Below are 15,582 nucleotides of genomic sequence, written 5' to 3' on the forward strand. Positions count from 1 at the left end.
TCTCATTTCTTCCATGAACTATCCCCCTTTTTTTTCAAATTCTCTCTCCTTCTTAATAAACGAGTAGTCAGTGAGACTCAATTGTCACATGCCAGTTTTTGTCCTGTTTCTTCTCTCTTTTCCTCGGTTTCTATCTCTTGACTGAGAAGATTTATTGTTCTTGGCTCAGCGGAGCGTAAACAACTAAATATATGATTGCAATCTGCATTGAATGTACCTGAAACAGACAGAAATGTTAAATCTCGGTGTACTTCAGAAAATTCCAAGAAACTTTTATTATTGACTCAAATGATAAAACGACGCTCTGAACGTCACAATTTTCAAAAACTTTTCTTGTCAAGAATTTGGCACCTGATACTTTTGAGACCATAAATTCCGAATCTAATAAAAATTCTGCTGAATTCTTCTATGAACCGAGTTATGACCCGTCAAACTATACTTCTCTTGTAAGCTTTGAAATCATCACAAAAAAGACATTTATTACTAATCTCTTATTAATCATTCAAAAAATGAACGAGTAAAGTAAATACTGAAACAAAAAGTCAAGTTCCTCCATCATTCCGTGTCCTCATCATCCCCTGTCGATGGTTGTGGTGGTGGTGGTTTAGGCGACCGTGACTGTCTTCTGACCACTCGAACATTTTGTGGAGGTGGAATCGCCCGGACAGGGACCATCGAACTGAAAAAATTAAAGCTTTTATACATTAGGACATCTGGACTCACCTAGCCTTGTACAGAATAAAACCAAGTACTCCTAATGTGACGGCATACATGATCATAGTAGCCTGCTGACCAATCCGGCCCCCTAAGACGGAAAAATACATTGATAAATGCAAAGAACTTACATTTATAATATTTCTTCTTCCACTCCGCTTTCTTTGCAAAATGCTTGCCAAGCAATTTCGGACTTGAGTCGACAAGAATGAATGAAAATAATTGAAGCACTGCTAGGCACATCAAAACGATTGAATAAATTTTATAAAAGCTTCGATTTGGGAAGTTGAAGGCGAGAAAGAAGATGATGAAGGTGTAGATTAGCTAAAGAATAGAAATTAGGCCAAACTACAGTAATCCAAGCTACCAGAAACGGAATCTGCAGCAAAAAATCCCAATAAAGCATTCCTTTGATCTCCTTATCCACTTTGGCAGATAGTTTTGAGCTGCAAGAATCATTATTAGCTCGGCACAGTTCATACAACTGCGCTCCACCAAAATGCCCTCAAAAATGTCTCCTTTTCTCTGAGTCTCTCAATTCCGCACGCAATTTTTTTCGGATTCGGTAGAGCGCGGTTGTAAGAAACAAAAAAACAATAACTCACTGATCATAGATAGCTATCAACAACAATAGAGAAGTCACAATTTGAGATGAACAGAATTGGTAGAGGTGTTTCTGAAAATAGGTCACGCCCCCATTTTCCAGGTGAAATTGTAACTTTAACTCACTTTGATGGTCCGTTTCCATACTATCCAAGTTAGATCGATGGTTTCCGACATTTTACTTTTTTTCGTAGTGAATAATTGAATAAAGAGTTTTTTTGGGAAAAATGAGAGGAAGTATGAGGCCAGGAAAATATGGTAGTAGTCCGGTCGAGGGGTTTAAAAAACTGTTTTTGGAAAAATAGAAAATTCTAGAGCGCGCCAGAATATCACAATAGAAAATTTTTTCTAATCTAGTTCTACATTTTTGTAGCTGAAATAGCTAGAGAGAGAGAAATTAAAATTTCTCGAAAACTGAGATTGCAAGGATTTCAAATCTGCAATCAAATTTCAGCTAGCATCAATATGAACCACACTTTCAAGGGGGAAGGGGTTGTAAAATAGTCACTTTTGATTCTGGACTAGATCTGACAGCAAATTCAGAATCCTCATGATTTCAGCTTTTTGAACTTTCAGTGCAGAGAGATGCAGAGAAGCTAGAGTGTCTGAATGTCTGCTCACTATTAGCTATCTTCGAACGACCCAGAGAGTTAGACACTCTAGCTTCTCTGCGTCTCTCTGTCTGCACTGAAAGTTTAGAGATCCATATCTCTCTAGCTGTTTGAGATACAAAAAGTTGTCAACTACAAAAATGAAAGTATAGATTTGATCTTCATGACCAATATGATAAAGGTTAAAAAATAAGTTCATTCCCAAACAGTCTGGCATTTCAATAACTACCAAAAAAACCGAGTAAAAATTTCGAAAAGTTCTCATTTTTCTTTTCACTCCTCTTCACCACCCGACTCCCCTCCGGTCTTCCCCGAGTTTCCTGGACCACTATCCGTCTTCTGTTTACTCTCCTCCAAGCTTCTCTCAACTCTCGAATTTGGCTTCTTCTCAACATAAACGATAACTGGATCGACTGGATAGAGGAAACTGAAAATTTCATGGTTATGAGGAATAAGAAGAATCTGAAATAGGAAACTTACCTCAGGTTGAACAACACGACGCCAATGTAAATTCTGATGATAGCCTCCGCAAACATATTAAACCAATGGACAAGATACGTAACTGAACAGAAATAAAAATTATATTTGTTGAAACTGCAGTTACTTACGTTTGTAATATTTTCTGAAATTACCCGCATATCCTTTGGTGCTCCCTCCAAGTATCGCATAGCCGACTAAACCCAAAATTGAAATCATCAAACGAAGAATACCGACAAGTAACTCAAAGTAGCAATATAGTTTTTATACATATGATATTATTTCTTACAATCAAAACTCCGATGATTCCGTAGGCAATTCGATTCGAGCAACAGAACATAATACTCACAAAGCAACCAAGTACAGCAATCTGTTTCAAACAATACACATAATTACCATAAATACCGTCCTTTTACGCACGGCTAAAACATACATTAAGCGGTAACGGAAACAATTCATCTAACACCATTTTCTTCACTCCCGGAGGTGGTTTGGATGGAAGATTCAAACTGAAAATGTTTGAAAAATGTTTGTATTACGTTACCATGATAACTCACTAATCAATAACTGCCGCGAAAAGGAGAGCAGCAGTAGCAAACTCCAAAATGAAGTATGCAATAATGTGGCTCTGAATAATAGATTGTGCTCTAAATTCACTGCGTAGCGACTCACCCTCGCTTTGAATCCAAATACTTTGTAGTTGAGATCGACGGATTGAGACATTTTTAATGCTGTTTTCTCCGTGGTGTAGAGTGGAACTAACTGCAACGGATGTGTAGATGTGGCAAGAAAAGGGGCGGAGTTAGTTGGCAGGGTGACCCGATGGGCGACCGGGGTGTCGTGCAGAGAGAGGTCATGGAAGGTTCTGGAAGAGCGAAAATTTTGTTGAAGGTTGACGTGGAAACTTCTAGAAAGATTATATAATTTGCTAATCTGTTTGTTATGTTTGGGGGTATGAACCATTTCAAGATTTTGGTCCTGGCACGAAAATATGGTATGCGTCTTTAACTGATAGTGAGATACTTTGTAAACACAATCAAGCCTCATTCATGTTTCTAATGCAGCACAGTCCGAACCCCCCGCATTGGAACCGCCAGGATCAGAACTGTCGAATCTACCTCTAATTGCTTCAGTATATGATTTTTAATTGATTCTGAAAACTACCAAGATTTAAAACTTCTAACTAAATTTATTCCCCTTCAAAAAACCAAGTATCATTAAAAAACCAATAGTAGCCAAGTTCCAGTTCACATTGCCAATATTTCTTCCTCCGTCGTCTTCCCTGGTCCAGGTTTTCCAGATTTCTCCCCGGATCTCCCTGTCTTATCAAGACGTCCGGTCCCCGATGCCTCGGATCTCTCAGCTGTTCCAGATTGCTCCCTTTTCCCTGATTTTTGCGGGGTCCTTGGCCTGCGGCCACCACTTTTCGGTCGTTCCTCCTCTCTATCACTCTCCTCGTCGTCGACTTCGTCATGTCTCCGGACAATAACACGTGGTGGTGGTGGAGGAGGTGGGGGCTTGGCAAATCTGGAAAAAAGTAATGGGACATCGAGAGAGACACCTGGAGGTACTTAAGGAACTTACCCTAGTTTGTAGAGAACAATTGCCAAGTAAATGAATACAAAGGATGCAGCAAGACCAGACAAATGTATTCCGACATTTCCGCATTTATAGTATTTTTTCGTAAGTTTTGCTGTCTTTTCATCAAATAAAAAATTGGGCACGCCAAGTACCAAGTGAATGGCACTCGAGAAGAAATTAAACACACCAATTATGCACTATAAAAAATATTAAAAATTACAGTACTGATTCAAAATTTTACCAAAAAAATCATGACGATTATATAGAACAATTTGTAGGGTAGACAGGTGAGTAAAGCCGCTCCGACGCACGCTTGGAAACACTGAAAACAATTTTTTTCTGATCTGGCTGAGTTTTTGGGTTACCGCCCCAAGGAGTGGATACAAATAAATATGGAGTAGGCCCTTTGCTTTGTCGGGGGCATTGGATGGCATTGACATGCTGAAGAAATTCAGAATCAACTAGCAAAAACGAAAAGAAGAAAACTTACTAATCAATAAACACTATAAGACAGATACAGCCGCCCAAGACGTGAATGGCAGCGAATATCAAGAAGTGGGTCTGAAATTTGGTGACTACTGGGATACGGAGCTAATTCTAACTCACCTTCGCTTTGACTCCCCATACTTTTTGGTTGAGATCCACGTCGGGCATTTTCTCGTTTTTGTTGAACGAACTGTTTGGAAGGAAGGGAAATGCGCTTCTAGAAGGGTAAAGGTCACCCTGTTATTGATCTAGGGTGTCCTGGGTAACCGGGGAAAATATAAGAAATTTAAAATTTATATTGATCTCGATTTTTGATTGGTTCATATGTATATTGAGAACGGACAGGCCTCATCTATCATAGCTGTAACCGGGCCTGATCCGAGCCATGGGCGGGCCTTGAGATAACTCGCTTCAAAATAACCAATTAGGAGTCGATCTATCAAATTGCAGATTTCGGTGAGCTCTACACAAGTATAATTTCATTTTTGATATGAGTTCAGTGAGAACCGCTGTAATACCTATTCAGTGACCTCGCCTTGATTCAAGACCCTGCTGTCCAAGGCAATGTAACAGGTTGATCGACTCCTAATTGTCTTTTTTGAAGCGAGTTATCTCAAAGAGCGTCCAAGGATCTGGCTCGGTTACAACTTTACTTTATATGACAATCGAAACAAGTTAAGCATGAGAAAAAATAAGTTAGAAAAGTTACATTTTTTCAGAATAAGATAATTAGATAGATCAACGAGTAGAGATCGATAAGATAAACATTTACTATTACATGTGTGGTTATTCCTGACGGTAGACCTATGTAGAACGTACAGTACCGGCCAATCAGTTAGTTTCACTATGACATACTCTCAAAGTTTGGCATTTTCAATTGAAAAATAAAAAATATGATATCCTTTTGCCAGGAAAGCCATGCGGTGCAGTGTTGTGAATTTATAATACCATATTTGGTAAGAATCCGCGAGAAGTGTTTATCTTGTTTTGAGAGAAATCTTGTAAATCTATTAATTGTATTGTCTCGCACATTTCGGCTCCGGGAGGTTTCAAACCTAGACGTTTGAAAACTATTTAATTTTAAGAGATCAATTTTTTTCCGAATTTTCCAATATATTTCTGACTTTCAATGATGTAATGTCTCAGTTGCCGATAGGGCATATTGCTATCAATCTGCTCTTTGAGGAGCCCAACGTATAGAAAAGGAGGTATCCATGACAACGGACTAATCCTTATCCCTCTTCTTTGTTTCCTTTTCCTCACTCTCCTCTCTTCATTTCTTTTTTGAAAACAGCTGACAGTCATATTCTCTTCTTTTTCCTCTGAAAATCTATTCTTCTGAATTCCGAAATGAATCGAAAGTTGAAGGTAAGTATCTATTATAAAATACAATATTCAATATTGTTGTTTTAGACTCTGTCTGAGTGGCATAATTTACAAAATAAAATGGTTTTGCTGGAAAATCGACAGGTTGAACAAGATAAGGCGATTCAGAGGATGAAACAAGAAGAAACACATAAAGAACTGGCGAAATTGAAAAGAAGGAATGAAAAGCTTCGACGGCGACTGGAAAAGGAAAAGGAATGTCCAGAAAAATTTTCTCGTCGGCAGAAGGAATTGCACCGCCAGGCTTTGGAGATGATAGAAAAAGTTGAGAATATGAAAAAGAATAAGAAGATGAAATATTTCTATCGAGAGACAATGCAAGAGCACTTTGCAGTGAAATTCGAAAGTTATTACGTAAAAGTGGAACAGTAATTGCTAGACCGGGAGAATAACTTTTCTGATTTAAATCCTTATACTTATTGTCGAAATAAAAGTGTCGCTACTTTTTTGTTTTGATAATATTGACTTCTCATTCATCTCCATTCTGATGTTTCTTGTTTTCATTATTTCTGAAATAAACTTTCATGGCATTTCCTTTTTAGGGGGCTGAAATTCAATGATGTACAGTTCTGGTCATAAAGAATGCGAAACTAGAAGTTTTTAGTTGAAAATGGTCAACTTTGTGAGTGTGAGTTGGCCTCTCTGATAGTTTCACAGTATTTATTGTTTATGAAGTGCATAGATCACAAAAATAGCTTTAATTTTGTAGTTGACAACTTTTTTCTACGAGCACATCCTAAGAAGTTATCAATCGTCAATGTTAATTGCTCGAAAATCTCCTCTTTTAGCACTGAAAAAGTTCAAAAATAGCAAGGTAATACTTTAACGATTGATAACTTCTTAGGATGTGCTTGTAGAAAAAAGTTGTCAACTACAAAAATGAAGCTCTCTCTGTGATCTATACACTCCATAAACAATCGATATTGTGAGACTATCAGGGAGCCTGTCTCACACTCAAAAAGTTGACAACCTTCAACTAAAAACTGCAGAGTGTCGCATTCTTTATGGTCAGTACTGTATCTATTGAATCTTTCGATCCCTTCTCCCAGGGGACATGCCGTTCCGGCTTAGCAAGTTTTCAGTAACTTGATCACAGGTTGTTCCGACCAGGGTTGGGAAATTCCGGGCCGGGCCGGGCCGACTGAAAAATTTTCCTCGGCCCGACCAGCCCGGCTACTGTAGAAATTTGAAGATTTTTGAAAAAATTGTGCATTTTTTTTGCAAAAGAGTCGAATTTTCGACTATGTTTTAGAATATCGCCAAATGGTCTCAGGGCGGAAGGCGGAATACAGGCTTAAATTGACTGTAACTTGACTGTTTTTAATATTTTAATGTCCCGTTTTTTCCAATCGATAGACAAATTTATGCTGCAAATTTTATCTATTGAGCACTTTTTGCTACCGTCCCAAAGAAAAGCTACTCGGCCAATCTAAGGATTTCTTCCGCCATTTGCTCTATCTATTCCCAGGTCCTTTCGTTCTCTTCCGTCATCTTCCTCTAACTTTCATGTTTTTCTTCTTCTCTTCTGAAATAAAACCCAGTTTGGCGTGTCGATTCTGCTCATTCGTTACCTCAAGTCACAGGGCTCCGCGAGCTCTGTTTCTCTACTTCTCACTCTCTCACTCTCTGACGAAAATCTTTTTGACGACACGACCACATCACATTCTTCTCGAGCTCTGTCAATATGAATAGAACTTTACTGGTTTGTCGTTTTCTATACATTTTTAAAAAGCTCATGCGAATTTCAGATGGAATTGAGTATTGAGCAAGTGAAGGCCCGACTAGAAGAGCTGAAACGTCAAGAAGCCACAATGATTGAGGAACTTCTGGAAGTGGCAACCGAAATTCAGGTGCTAGCCAGAGACAAAGATCCGAGAGTACAAGAGGCAAGACGTCGACAACGGAGAATCGAACGGGATATATCGAGGAAACTGAGAGAGATGAATGCGTTGGGGGATCGTTTGGAAGATGAAGAATAATTGAAGTGAGGGTATTAGCACGGCACTGTTCTTACAACTGCACTCCACCGAAATCCCCTTGAGAAATGTCTCTTTCTCTCTGACAAGGGAATTGACTTTCGGTATGCGTTCAGAATTTTCTATAAACTTGCACACGGATAGTTTCAAATCTGCTTTAAACAATGATAATAGTGAAAAAGTGCAAAACTCCCGAAAAGTTGGATTTTTTTGCTCCGAAAGTTTGCTCATTTTTCATCATAGAAAACACGAGTGCCAATTCGAGAGGACTATCGGGTTCGTAAAGACAACTAGCTGCCCTCTCGAACAGCGGTTGGATGGCCACGTGGCAGTGAGGGGGGTTGGTAGGAGGAAGGTCTGGGGATCGACCCCATCCCCTTTTTTCTTTTTTTTGCATTTTTAAAACTGACTATAAAATGTCAACTACAGCGTTTTCGAACTATTCCATCAAGTTTTATTCCGTTTCGAACTGTTTTCTACATTTTCTGAACATTTGGTAAGAAACTTTTTTTGAGATAATTTTCTGTTCTCATGGTCTCATTCATCTCACCATGGTCTACTTACTCATTTTGAAAGCTTGTAAACCAAATGTTTCATCTCATCTACTCTACCAGGCATTGCTTCAAAATGAAGAAGGCACTGTATGATTATCCGGCATGTCCTCGGAAAAAACAAGATTAATTGAAGAATTGTCAAAGAGGAGTCTCCATCATGAATGAGACCATGAGAACAGAATATTATCTCAAAAAAAGTTTCTTACCAAATGTTCAGAAAATGTAGAAAACAGTTCGAAACGGAATAAAACTTGATGGAATAGTTCGAAAACGCTGTAGTTGACATTTTATAGTCAGTTTTCTAAATGCAAAAAAAAGAAAAAAGGGGATGGGGTCGATCCCCAGACCTTCCTCCTACCAACCCCCCTCACTGCCACGTGGCCATCCAACCGCTGTTCGAGAGGGCAGCTAGTTGTCTTTACGAACCCGATAGTCCTCTCGAATTGGCACTCGTGTTTTCTATGATGAAAAATGAGCAAACTTTCGGAGCAAAAAAATCCAACTTTTCGGGAGTTTTGCACTTTTTCACTATTATCATTGTTTAAAGCAGATTTGAAACTATCCGTGTGCAAGTTTATAGAAAATTCTGAACGCATACCGAAAGTCAATTCCCTTGTGAGTCTTTCAATTGTTGTGGTTGTCAATTGTGGTGTCAATACTTGAAATATTTTCGTAAAAAATGATTTCTAATTTATCGTCAATAAATGTTACCCGTTGATTTTTTCCTGGAAACCATAGTTGTCAAGGCCCGGTAGAAAATTTTCAAGGCTCGGCCCGGCTTCAAAAAATGATCCTTTTTTCCCAATTTTTTTTTTTGAAATTTTCTCAATTTTTCATCAAAAATGTGACCATTTTTGATGCTTTTTCAGAATTTCTTCTAATTCTGAGTGATAGTCGAAAATTTGACTTTTTCGCGAAAAAATTCAAAAATTCGAAAAAATTTGAATTTTTGAATTTGGCGCCAATTTTCCGGCTCGTAAATTTTGTTTACAAGGGCGGGGCCTTGTCAACTCTCGAAAAATGACATATTCGAAAATTCCGTACCGAAAAATTCAAAAAACTTTTTTTCGAACATTTTTGACCGAAAAAAACCGAAAATTTTGAAAAAAAATCCTGAAAAAAAAGTAGTTTTTGGAAAAAATCTTGAATTTGTATGAAAATTTGAGTATTTCAAGGAAAGACCCTACAGAAACCTGTTTTTGAGTACAAAGCTAGAAAAAATACTGGCAAAATCGAAAAATCGCTATTTTACTTACTTAATTTTTGAAAACTTCAGGAGAAATTTACATTCTCCTATCTTCGTGCTTCTACCCTTCGCTTGCCTCCATGACAACGGGCTCGGCGAGCATCTGCCCGTCTGTCTTCTTCTTCGAATTTCCATTACTCAATGGTTCCTGAAAACACAATTAATTTTCCGAAAAACATTCCACCAATTATCATGAAAAACAATAAAACATACAATATTTTTCATCGCTATCTCTGAATTAATAAAAATTACAATAAAGAACAAAAATTAAATTCCGAAAAGGTTCCTTTACTACATCATATTGGAAAACGGAGCTTCTTCAACGGCATTTTGACGGTCTTCATTGCTACGAATTGGTTTCAATTTATCGAGTAGCTGTTGAATTACTCTCTCATTAGCGGCATTTTCAGCCTTCAACGTGAGAATTGTCTCTCGATTTTTCTCCTTTTCCAGAGTCTCCTTTTCCAGTTCTTCCTTCAATTTGGATTCAGACTCTACAGCTTTCTCGTAGTTCTTCTTCAGATCTTCCAATTCTTTCTTTATCTCAATCAACTCCATTTGTGAATCGTTTTGAGACGAAATTTGGACTTCTGGAGTCTTCTTTTCCTTCTCACACTCATCACACTTCAATCCGACAACTCTTCCACATCCATTCTGATTGTGGAGGAACTTTTTGAGCTGAAACAAAAGATTGAGGGATTCCGTCAAAATAACAGTCAGAATCCCCGAAAATGATCCTGCAGCGAAATTTCCACTTGAAAATCCCGCAAAATTCCGAATTTTCAGGTCGAAATCGATATTTCCGACTGAAAAGTTGTCTGAAATCGAGTTCCGAGCTGAAATATTCCATATTTTCAAGGAAAAATTACACATTAGCACGACAAGCGTCTTACAACCTCGCTCTACCGAAAACCCCTTGAGAAATTGCTCTTTTTCTCTGAGTCTCTCAATTTCTCACGCAATTTTCTTTGGTTTCGGTAGAGCGCGGTTGTAAGATGTGTGTCGTGCTAATATTTTTCAGGCCCTGAATTTTTTCGCCTGAAAAATAGGGATTTTGGATCGGAAGAGTTTCCGTGGCCTAGAAACACAAAAAAGTTCGGCCAGCACTTGCGTTTTCGGGCTGAAAATTTGCTGATTGGGTTATTTTTTTCGGGGTTTTTGACTGTTATCATAGAATTCCTATATTTTTTCTATATTTCCCGATTTCCTACATTTGGAAGTCGATTGAAGATACAAATGAGCTGACATTGTTCGATGGCATCAAACAAGTCACACGTTCTCAGATATTCCTCGGCCTTCACTCTATCCACATGATCATAAACCACTTCTGCGTAATCCTGAATTTCAGGCAACGCCTTAGTGAGCCCGAGATGCTTCAACTCATTCTTCAGATTTTGTAGAGTGAATCCATCACATTTCGCATTTCTCACAGTGTGAAAAAAAAAAGAAATTCTCACTTCATCCGCTGGAAGTTTTTCTACTTCGGATGGCAACTTTGCTGATAATCCATTCATCACACTCATTCGGATGAAATATGGACGGTTCTGGAAATAAACTGGAATTCTGACCTATTCAATTTTCAGTTTCCCTTACAAATTCCACCGTAAAAACGTTCTGAAAATCGGATAAAATACGCGAAAACTCGTCGAAATTCGACATTTTTTGGAGAAATTTCGCACCAAAAATGACACTTCGCAGATATTCGAATAGGGCGTCGACGGCGAGAATGTAAAAATTGGACTCTTGTTTTCCACCACCACAGCCTTTGATGGGAACAGCTCGGTGTTTAGCTCGTTGGATTGGGCAGCGGATGAACTGAAATTAGAAAATTTATACTCCTGAAATAAGGAGAGAATTGGTTTTGAGAGTTGATATTAGCTCACCACAGCTCTTACAACTGCGCTCCACCGAAATCCCCTTGAGAAACGTCTCTTTTTCTCTGAGTCTCTTCATTTCGCGCACTATTTTCTTCGGTTTCGGTAGAGCGCGGTTGTAAGAAGCGTGCATTGCTATTATGATACTGTGGAAAAAGAAAGTTAACTTTTTTAGCTTTTTGAATAAAAAAGAACCGTTTTTTCGAGTTTTATGTCTTTTTTTTTCAAAATAATCTGTGTTTCTGGACACAGTTTTCACAGAAAGTAAAAAAAAAATGACAAAAAAATCTTGAAAAAGTGAGCGAAAACAGCGAATAAACTGAAATTTTAAGCCACATTTCCCTTTTCAATTCCAAAAACAATTTCTTCCTGAAAATCGAAAATATTGGTAAAAATCCCCAATTTCTGGTATTAATTTAGCGATTTTTATGCAAAAACTGATTTTTTTGTCTTTTCCAGAATTTTCAAGTTATTTCGTCGTTTTTTCTACTTAATATAAAAAAACAGTGTCCAGAAGCATAGATTATTTCAAAAAAGGACAAAAACTGGTAATTTCTTGTGGTTCCCTTTATGAAAACCATAAAAACGATTATAGTTGACTTCTCAAACAATTAATTATCTGAAAAGTTATCACTGAAAAAACGAGCAAATTGAGGCGGTGAAGCGTATAGCCGCGAAATGCCCGGCTGCGAAATTTCTCGTTGCGAACTGTCCCGGAGCCGCTTTTTTTTGACGTTTGAGACCAAATTAAGATTAAAACCTCAAAAGTGTTTTTCCCAAGTGTCCGTTCAGCTTCTTCCATCCCCATTGTGTGCAAAAAGCAAATTTCAGTATCATCTTTCGTCTTGTTGAGTATATAATCAACTTCCGCTTTCATCACAAACTTCTGATCGCCATCCTCAAAAAGACGAACAACTTTAACTGTCGGATGAAACAATTCTTGTCTTTTTTCGATAACATCTACTAGAGATTTGATCTCAGGAAATTCCGAAGAGAATAGTTGGTGATCGGGCCCCTGAAACATGCTTTTTAAATACAAATCTATAAAACACGGGCTCCCACACTGCGGAAAACAACTTGAATCCAATTTTTCCAGTTTTAATGCGATAAATTTGATAGTTTTTGGCTGGAAATCGCTAAAAATGACGATTTTGGCCAAAATTGTGAAAAATGGTCACTATTTCTGGGTGGAAATCGCTAGCAAAATGACATAAACTCAGAGTTTTGGCTGAAAATTGGTCAAAAACCGTCAAAAGTGGCAATTTTCAGCCAAAAACTGTCATTTTCGAACAATTTTCTGCGTTTTAGTCTGAAAATCCTCAAATTTTAGGGATTTTCAGCCAAAACCGCTGAAAAACGATTAGAAAATGACAGTTTTTTGCCACAATCGTGAAAAATGGTTAGCAAACTACTGTTTCTGGGTGGAAATCGCTAAAAAATGACGATAAACGCCGAAAATTTATTGAAAAAGGCACAAATTCAAAGTTTTGGCAGAAAATTTGTCAAAAACCGTCAAAAATGGCAATTTTCAGCCAAAACCTGTCATTTTCGAACAATTTTTTGAGTTTTCGATTGAAAATCCCCAAAATAGCGAATTTTAGCCGAAACCGCTGAAAAACGATTAGGAAATGACAGTTTTGGCTAAAAACTGCCCAATTTTTAGGAATTTGCACTGAAAATCCAGTATTTTCAGATTTTTAAACGTCGGTCGCAATTTATGAAAAAAAAAGGTCTCATCTATCAGAATTATGGAAAATGAAATTATTTATGAGCCAGAAAACGTAAATTTTGGTCAAAAAATAACGTTTTTGATACAGAAAAAGTGAAAATTGCACATGTACTTGAGAATGCGATAAAAATATTGGCTGAAATGGCTGAAAATCTCATTTTTCAGAAATCTGTTTTTCTGTATCAAAAAAGTAAATTTCTCATCAAAATTCACGTTTTTGGCTCATTCGATAGAGAATTTCAATATTTCTACAATTTGCTGACCTTCTTTCATCAATAGCGCCGTCTATGAACCTGAAAATACTGGATTTTCAGTGCAAAAACGCTGAAAAATTGACTGAAATTGTCAATTTTCATCATTTTCCTGAAATTTGACAATTTTCTGCCTAAAACTGTCATTTTCTAATCGTATTTCAGTGATTTTGGCTAAAATTTGCGAATTTTCAATCAAAAACGCAAAAAATGGTTCGAAAATGACAGTTTTTGGCTGAAAGTTGCGAAAACTTTGAATTTATGCCATTTTCAATCAATTTCCAGCGTTTATCACTTAAAATCGCCATTTTCTAGCGATTTCCACGCAGAAGCAGTAATTTTCTAACCATTCTTCACGATTGTGCCAAAAACTGTCATTTTCTAATCGTTTTTCAGCGGTTTTGACTAAAAAACTATGAAATTTAGGGATTTTCAATCAAAAACGCAAAAAATGGTTCGAAAATGACAGTTTTTGGCTGAAAATTGTCATTTTTGACGGGTTTCGACTAATTTTCAGCCAAAACTCTGAATATATGCCACTTTCAATCACATTCCAGCGTTTATGACTAAAAATCGTCATTTTTAGCGATTTTCTAACCATTTTTCACGATTTTGGCCAAGATCGTCATTTTTTAGCGATTTCCAGCCAAAAACTATCAAATTTATAGCATTAAAACGTGAAAAATCGGTTTCATGTTCTTTTTCGCAGTGTGGGAGACAGTGCATTGCCATACATTCGGTCGCCGTTTCGCAATCATCTCCCTCAAATCCTTCTCGATTCCCTCAAAAATTTTCTCGTCGAATCGCACAAATTTGAGCGAATTCTCATTAACTTCTTCGTCCAAATTCTTCAAATAATAATCAAGACCGGTCTTAAGACCCGCTGCAAGTAGCATCGGAGGATTTTCCGAAATTTTAAGAAGAATATTCTGAAGAATCACGAAAAGATCCAAATTGCAGATGTATTCCTCATCGTTTTTCAGACTTCTATAGACAATTGCATTCGTTTGATACGGAAATTCATCTAAATCGAAAAATAAATCATTTCCACTGAAACTTCCGTAGATTTTCAGATTCTTCGCAAATTCGCGAGCCGATCCGTACATTCCTGAAAGAAATTTTTTAATATTAAGTTTTTTTCGAAAAAAATTACGAAGTCTATTCTTGGCTGCATTCATCAATAACTGAGCACATTCCTCCTCTTTTCCGTAAGCACAACCATACGGATAGCCACGAAACGTCTGGAGATTCCCTTGAAACTAAAAAATTTTAATTAAAAAAATGAAAATCGTCGGTTTTTTTTACCTCTTCAAGAATATAAGACATTGATTTTCGGTGCAGATATCCCGGGACCAACGCCCTCTTATTAATTTCCAGAAATTTCGACATTTTTCGATGTTTTTTCCCTGAAAAATGGGTGAAAAATGAGTGAAAAATGGTTGAAAATTCGTCAGAAAAAAAACTGAAAACGTGGATTCTGCATTCGGCCGTGATGGTGTTTGCACACAATGCGCAAGATTTCACGACAATTACAGTAACTTTGTGCTGAAATTAGAGAAAAATAGTGAAAAATAGCTGAAAAAGGAGGGTTTTGAAGGGAAATTTGTTGAAATTGAGACGGAAATAATTAGTAAATTTTTAAAAATACAGTAAAACAAAAAAAAAACACTCATATTATTTTCGTACATCCGCTCCATAAGAAGTTATAGATAGTCAATATGAGGTTTCCTTTGATGATCTATAACGCTTCAAGGAATGTTCGTACAAAACAGTTTTCAACTACAAAAATGAAGCTCTAAACTTGATCTACATGTCCTATAAATATCGACGTTGTTGGACTATTATTGATGCAGTAACATACTTTCAAAGTCGGAGTGTCGATCCCTTGCCCTTCTTACATAATGCATCCCTCCTTGTGTAGATCACACTACCGCGAGTACACACGTGGCACCTAGGAGCAGATGTTAGATCAGAAGAAGCGATTGTGTAAACTTCTATAATTATCTCTAATTACCTCTCTGATTATCTAAATTTAATTGTTAGCAGAAACGAAGAATTCTGCACCATTTAACCCGCTACTAATCAGGATTTCAA

The 15,582-nt window shown here is 37.3% G+C and overlaps 5 protein-coding genes across 5 annotated transcripts; 2 read left to right on the plus strand and 3 right to left on the minus strand.

Moving 5' to 3' along the window:
- Nucleotides 1–555: 555 nt before the first annotated feature.
- GCK72_011748 (uncharacterized protein) lies at nucleotides 556–824 on the minus strand (the record flags this gene model as incomplete). Its single annotated transcript, XM_003100832.2, has 2 exons — nucleotides 556–679; nucleotides 724–824. The coding sequence occupies 2 exons, from the start codon at nucleotides 822–824 to the stop codon at nucleotides 556–558; spliced, it is 225 nt and encodes a 74-aa protein (XP_003100880.2).
- Nucleotides 825–2,201: 1,377 nt separating this feature from the next.
- GCK72_011749 (uncharacterized protein) lies at nucleotides 2,202–4,640 on the minus strand (the record flags this gene model as incomplete). Its single annotated transcript, XM_053728654.1, has 13 exons — nucleotides 2,202–2,355; nucleotides 2,409–2,490; nucleotides 2,537–2,648; nucleotides 2,695–2,775; nucleotides 2,839–2,914; nucleotides 2,963–3,033; nucleotides 3,078–3,270; nucleotides 3,657–3,932; nucleotides 3,990–4,183; nucleotides 4,228–4,308; nucleotides 4,352–4,427; nucleotides 4,477–4,547; nucleotides 4,593–4,640. 13 exons carry the CDS (start codon nucleotides 4,638–4,640, stop codon nucleotides 2,202–2,204), a joined length of 1,515 nt encoding a protein of 504 aa, XP_053588231.1.
- Nucleotides 4,641–5,918: 1,278 nt separating this feature from the next.
- GCK72_011750 (uncharacterized protein) lies at nucleotides 5,919–6,230 on the plus strand (the record flags this gene model as incomplete). Its single annotated transcript, XM_003100814.2, has 1 exon — nucleotides 5,919–6,230. The coding sequence occupies one exon, from the start codon at nucleotides 5,919–5,921 to the stop codon at nucleotides 6,228–6,230; it is 312 nt and encodes a 103-aa protein (XP_003100862.2).
- A 1,312-nt stretch (nucleotides 6,231–7,542) lies between these two features.
- GCK72_011751 (uncharacterized protein) lies at nucleotides 7,543–7,837 on the plus strand (the record flags this gene model as incomplete). Its single annotated transcript, XM_053728655.1, has 2 exons — nucleotides 7,543–7,560; nucleotides 7,607–7,837. The coding sequence occupies 2 exons, from the start codon at nucleotides 7,543–7,545 to the stop codon at nucleotides 7,835–7,837; spliced, it is 249 nt and encodes an 82-aa protein (XP_053588232.1).
- Nucleotides 7,838–9,925: 2,088 nt separating this feature from the next.
- Nucleotides 9,926–14,877, minus strand: GCK72_011752 (uncharacterized protein; the record flags this gene model as incomplete). Its single annotated transcript, XM_003100783.2, has 7 exons — nucleotides 9,926–10,312; nucleotides 10,846–11,178; nucleotides 11,228–11,449; nucleotides 12,269–12,523; nucleotides 14,223–14,596; nucleotides 14,642–14,747; nucleotides 14,794–14,877. 7 exons carry the CDS (start codon nucleotides 14,875–14,877, stop codon nucleotides 9,926–9,928), a joined length of 1,761 nt encoding a protein of 586 aa, XP_003100831.2.
- Between the last annotated feature and the right edge of the window lie 705 nt (nucleotides 14,878–15,582).

This window comes from Caenorhabditis remanei, chromosome III (assembly GCF_010183535.1).
Source record: "Caenorhabditis remanei strain PX506 chromosome III, whole genome shotgun sequence".
Classification (NCBI taxonomy): domain Eukaryota; kingdom Metazoa; phylum Nematoda; class Chromadorea; order Rhabditida; family Rhabditidae; genus Caenorhabditis; species Caenorhabditis remanei.